General features: G+C 33.4%; 2 protein-coding genes across 2 annotated transcripts in view; one reads left to right on the top strand and one right to left on the bottom strand.

The window, feature by feature from the left end:
- LOC107059637 (uncharacterized) overlaps window positions 1-2102 on the top strand; it is a 19838-nt gene extending 17736 nt beyond the window's left edge. The window contains exon 3 of the mRNA XM_015306357.1: window positions 1625-2102. Coding sequence (XP_015161843.1) covers window positions 1625-1700 — 76 coding nt within the window. The 3' untranslated portion in view covers window positions 1701-2102. The remainder of the gene's footprint in view (window positions 1-1624) is intronic.
- A 941-nt stretch (window positions 2103-3043) lies between these two features.
- On the bottom strand, window positions 3044-4246 carry LOC102595062 (F-box protein CPR30-like). Its single transcript, XM_006341824.2, has one exon. It carries the CDS (start codon window positions 4244-4246, stop codon window positions 3077-3079), a length of 1170 nt encoding a protein of 389 aa, XP_006341886.1. The 3' UTR covers window positions 3044-3076.
- Window positions 4247-5334: the final 1088 nt, after the last annotated feature.

Consider the following 5334-nt stretch of genomic DNA (forward strand, 5'->3'; position numbering starts at 1 on the left):
TATGTCTAAGATGGCCATGTGAGACTTAGACTTCCGCTGTGTGTTTTTAAAGTTGTTTTAATGAAGTTTAAATGTGTGGATGTAAATAAGTTTTTTTTTTATTCCGCACTATTTTCATTATTGAATGCAATGAATGACTATGTGGCTCGTATAAGACCCCTTTGGGGTCGAATACGCCATGTTACGACTAGGGGGTACTCTCGGGTCGTGACAGTTATGCTCTGTCCAGAATTTCAAAAATCTAAAAGGTTTCTTTTTACTGGTAATTCTGTCTTCACAAGTAAGCAACATAGGGGCATGATCTGAACCTGATCTTGCCAAGTGTTCAACCTCAAAATGAGAGAACGTGTTATGAAAGTCATTGTTAACCAAGATTCTGTCCAATCTTTCCAAAATACAATCATTTCCTACTCTATCATTCCACCATGTAAATGGACTTCCTTTGAAATTCACTTGGGACAGATCACAAGACTTTATACAAGTCTTAAAGTCTTCATAATCAATAGCCACAACAGGTAGACCCCCGATCTTTTCTTCCCCATTGAGAACAACATTGAAATCACCTCTAATTAGCCATGGTTTATCTATTCCACCACATAATTGATATAAATCATCCCAAATATCTAATCTTTGGATACTATCACACTTAGCATATACAAATGTTGCATAAAAGCTAAATGTTGAATTTTGATCAAGCATTAGAACAGTGAGTTGTTGCTCTGTGAAAGTTATGCAACATTTGTACTCTTTGAAATGCATGTTGAGACCTTACTGACCTAATATTCCAAATTAGAGCCTTCACTGATGTTTGGAATATTAGGATATAACATATCTCTTTGGTTGGACTCGAAGAGGTTGGGCTGATTCACCATCACCATGTTTCTTGTCATTTCTATCTGATTTAACAATCTTCATTACCCTTGGGGAAATATCTGCATCATTATAAATCTGCTCTTTACTTGATTTTGAAACTGTACCACAATCGACCCCCTTAAGTTCTGTTAGATCCTCTGGCTCTGAGTATACATCCTTATGAATGAGAATGCCATGCAAAGCTTTATTCAGTGATTCAGAATGGACCCTCACTACTTGGTCTTCATCAGACTGTAATACTGTAGGAACTACCAATATTTCCATATTATTATCCCTCTTAGTACACTGATTTTCACTTGTCGTGCCCATACTACTGCTGCTACGACACTGAACAATTGTATTTGCACTAATGTTACTTTTAGAAAATTCTTATTGTTGTTCATTGATCATATGCACCATATCATGTTTCTCTGGACTTTTGTAACCCTTATAAATTGAATCCCTTGATATCACTACTGCATACATGTCTTCATTATTCTTATCCTGAGTAGTGTGTAGCTCTTCATGCTTCTCTGGACTGTTAACATTCAGATCTGTAGATGTCGTAGCTAAGTTTATAGATTGCATTTCCTTCATCTTTTCTCCTTGTTGCTTTCTATGCTTCTCATGACATTATTCATGTCCATGTTCTTTCTCCCATCATCTATATTTTGTGGTTTCTGCTTATCCCCGTTGTTTCTTACTTTATTACTTTGAGATACTTCTAGCTGATTGCTTTTCTCTAATGCATGCTCTTTGCTTTTCAATGCAGACTCATTATCATCACTTTCTACAAAGTTATTGATTGTATGCGTAGAAGACCGTTGAGCATCACCTTGCAAGACTGATCTGAATGCTTTTGTGATCCACTCTGTGGTTGATATTATCACTCCTTCTTTTCCTTTGTCTTGAGTCGGGTTCCCTTTATTACTAATAACATTAATTTCTATATTATCAGTCTTTGATTTACTGATGCCTTTCAGAGTGTTTTCCTCTTGGGCAAGAGCATCAAACTTGTTCTCCACTACAGTAGTTATCTGAGGGGCTGTATTTGTTTTCCCCCTTCTATCCCTTACCACATTCCAATTACCAGGGTCTCCCACTACTTTCCCACTTGAAAGTATTCTGGCTCCTCTGTTTTTCAGTTTTTGAATTTTAGCAACTTGTGGCTCGTGTTTGAGTTGTGCTATGTCCTGTATATGTTGCACATTTTGCTCTACATTATTCCTAAAATTGACCACTTTACAATTCTCTTTGTTATGCCCTTGCATTTTGCATTCAACACAGTATTTAGGAACGTAATCATACTGAATAGAAACCATATTAGACCTTATGTTCCCTGTCTACACATTTTCTATGTTCATTTGCACAGCTTTAGGAAAATCACCTTTAAGATCTACCAATACCTTCACGCGTGCACAACTAGGTCTTGTCTTGTTTATAGTTGCTTGATCAAGATGGATAGGTTTTTCAACTGCCGATGCTAGGGAGAAAAGACACTCTTTGACAAAGAAAGTAGGTAATAGGTTAGGAAAAGATATTCATGTCATGGCCATTGATGTTTCTTCATTAACCCTAAATCTAGAGTCATAGATCAGAGTCCGCATCAGATACGAGTACCCATCCTTACATGTGATATAGAAATCTCCCTTAGAGATAAGGTTGACGAAATCCTCCTGTAGGTTCAGACGAATAAGAATGTGTTTACTCCGAAACAAACCAATTTGACACTCTCCTTTCACCTAACATTGCTTAGGAATGATTTTCCTTAATTCTTCAAGATCAGACCACTCGTATGTGAACTTCCCAACTTTATATTATTGACAATGAGTTTTTTTAGTTTCTAAAACTTGGTACATTGGATAAATCACTTTGTTTGTGTCATAGCTTTTTTGTGAATTATCCATATACTATGTGTTTGTGTCTATCGATATGTGTATGTCCTCAACAAATTTATTACTTTAAAATCGAAAAAAAAACTGAGAAAACTGAACCAAACCGACATTAACCAAACCGGCGGATATTTTTTTGATTTGGTTTGGTTGGTTTTAGAAATTTAAAAACTGATTAAATTGGTTTGATTTTGATTTTAACTAATAACCAATCCAAACCGAACCATGAACACCGTTGATGCATTAATAAAATAAATATATTTAACAATCCTTCAAAGTACGGACATATGCACTAATTATATTCAACTTAAATTGGAAGAGTTGTAGCTTGTCTAGAAAAATTGAACTTGTGCACTATCCTTGCTTTCACATGGAATCTGTATCATGCTTTCTATGTAACATATTGCTCTCAAACTTGTCGGACAACCCTGTAAATTGAATTCTTGGATTTTATCCAACTTTAGATCATAGGAAATTAAAGAGCCCTCTCTGCTTTCGCAAAGCATCAGATAATCCTTCCAAATTAGTAATGGAGACTCAATAAGAAGAGGTCTAACTGTGTATATCTTCATCCAGGAATCATATAACCCATACTCTTTCATTATCCAAATTTGCATTAAATCTTGTGCTGGATCATATTCCGGATTTGGATTAGGGTAACGAAGCATTGTTATACAGTCTCTTAAGACCACTAAACCATAGTGTGGTCCATTGTAGGAATTACAAGTATCAGGCATATTAATAGTGTTAAAAATCTCTGTACCCATATCAAAATAGAGAATTATCATTTTGTCTTTGGATCCAATTGCAAGCCAATAACAAGCACTCTTGTAAAATACCATAGAACAAGGCGCCCAATAAATTCTAGGCATATCTTGATCAATATTCTCTAATTCTCTCCAGAAATCAGTGCTCATATCATATACCTCAACTTTTTGCTCTCTTGAATATGGGTCCCTATAAGGAGGATCATTATAAACTTTAGAAATCCTAACTACCTTGTAGTCATTTGCTGTCGAGTCAAATCCAAACCCAACACCATCAATGGAACATCGAAAACCTTGTGGAACATCACTAGGGCAAGGCGGTAGCAACCTATACTTTCTAGTAGCTGGATTAAATAATATGGTGTTAATCATATTAACCAAAGCTATTAAACCATGACAAGGTCCAATAAATTGGTCATAATTGTTAACAAAAGTGGATTCCAAATATGGCACATCTAGATCTGGTGAAACTGGGTTAAGATCATCACCAAAAAGAAAAGACAATGTAGTTTTATGTTGAAAAGCATCTACTTGTAAAGAGCGCTTGAAGATAATGAATTCTTCTTTAGCAGTTTTACTGCAGTTGAGATGAAGGCTGATGAATGTGGAGGATGGAATGAGAATGTACCAGGTTTTAGATATGCACTTAAATCGCATGAGTGATTTTACTGGAAACCTTAAAAGTATATAAATAGTCACATCTTCGGGCAATTTCTTCAGAATTTCATGTGCCATCTTGGATTTTCTCAAAATGCATTTTGAATTATACTTGAGGAAATGATGTTTCTGTGTGTAGTCTCAGTTGTATCGCCGAAACGCAAGGAAATCTCTATCTCATTTGAAAAATAATAATTCTTCCTTCAATATTTTTTATTTTGTGGTTAAGAGGATTTGAAAATACAACAATTTTTAATCACCAAACACATATACAACCTCTTTTATTTGCCTCAAAATTTATATTATCACTTTAACTCAGTCTTGTTTCATTTTAATCCTCTAACTCTATTTAGCATGTACCATTTAATCACAAAAAGTTGTACCCAGTATAAATGTTTAGCATATGTTAGACTAACATTAAAAGGGTTAAAAGATTTATATATTCATTTAAATAACGTCATGTATTTTATTTTCTCCAAGTCATTCAAATTACTTTGTATTTACTTTAATTAAATCAAGTTAGTATCTTTAAGTAATATAAGAAAATAGATTAATTAGCTACAATTGATTACAAAATTTATTGCTGAGAGTGATTAGTGATACAAGTTAATATAAAATTTAGTTTATGTTACTATGAATCTCCATCTTTTTAAATTTATGTGGCATCAACAAAATATTTGACATCATTCGGCTAATTATAATTCAAATTTTTATATGACATTGTTCTCCTCAATCTAACTCTTTACTCAGTATTGTAATATTTTATTTAATCTTTTATAACGTAGAATATAATTGATAGTTTACACTTTTAGATTAAAAAAATATAATATAAATTAAAATAAAAAGAATATTATCTTTGCATAGAAAGAGATATGAAAATGAGGTAGGTGAAGAAAATAAAGGATAAGTAAATTAAGTAGATGAAGGAAAAAATGGGGTTGAAGAGAAATAAATAGGGTAGAAGGTTGTGAATGATAAGAATATCGAATATTACCATAAGAAAGAGTTTCTCATGTGTTTTAAAAGGTGAATAATTTCATTAAACTTTTTCGCCAATTTTGTGTTTAAATGGTATATTAAAAATGAAGTTGAAGGGTTAAAACAAAACTCGATTGAGTTCGAATGTAAAAAAAAAAAAAAAAATTACGGACAAGTTAGAGGGGTTA

Source organism: Solanum tuberosum, unplaced genomic scaffold (assembly GCF_000226075.1).
Source record: "Solanum tuberosum cultivar DM 1-3 516 R44 unplaced genomic scaffold, SolTub_3.0 scf00030, whole genome shotgun sequence".
NCBI lineage: Eukaryota > Viridiplantae > Streptophyta > Magnoliopsida > Solanales > Solanaceae > Solanum > Solanum tuberosum.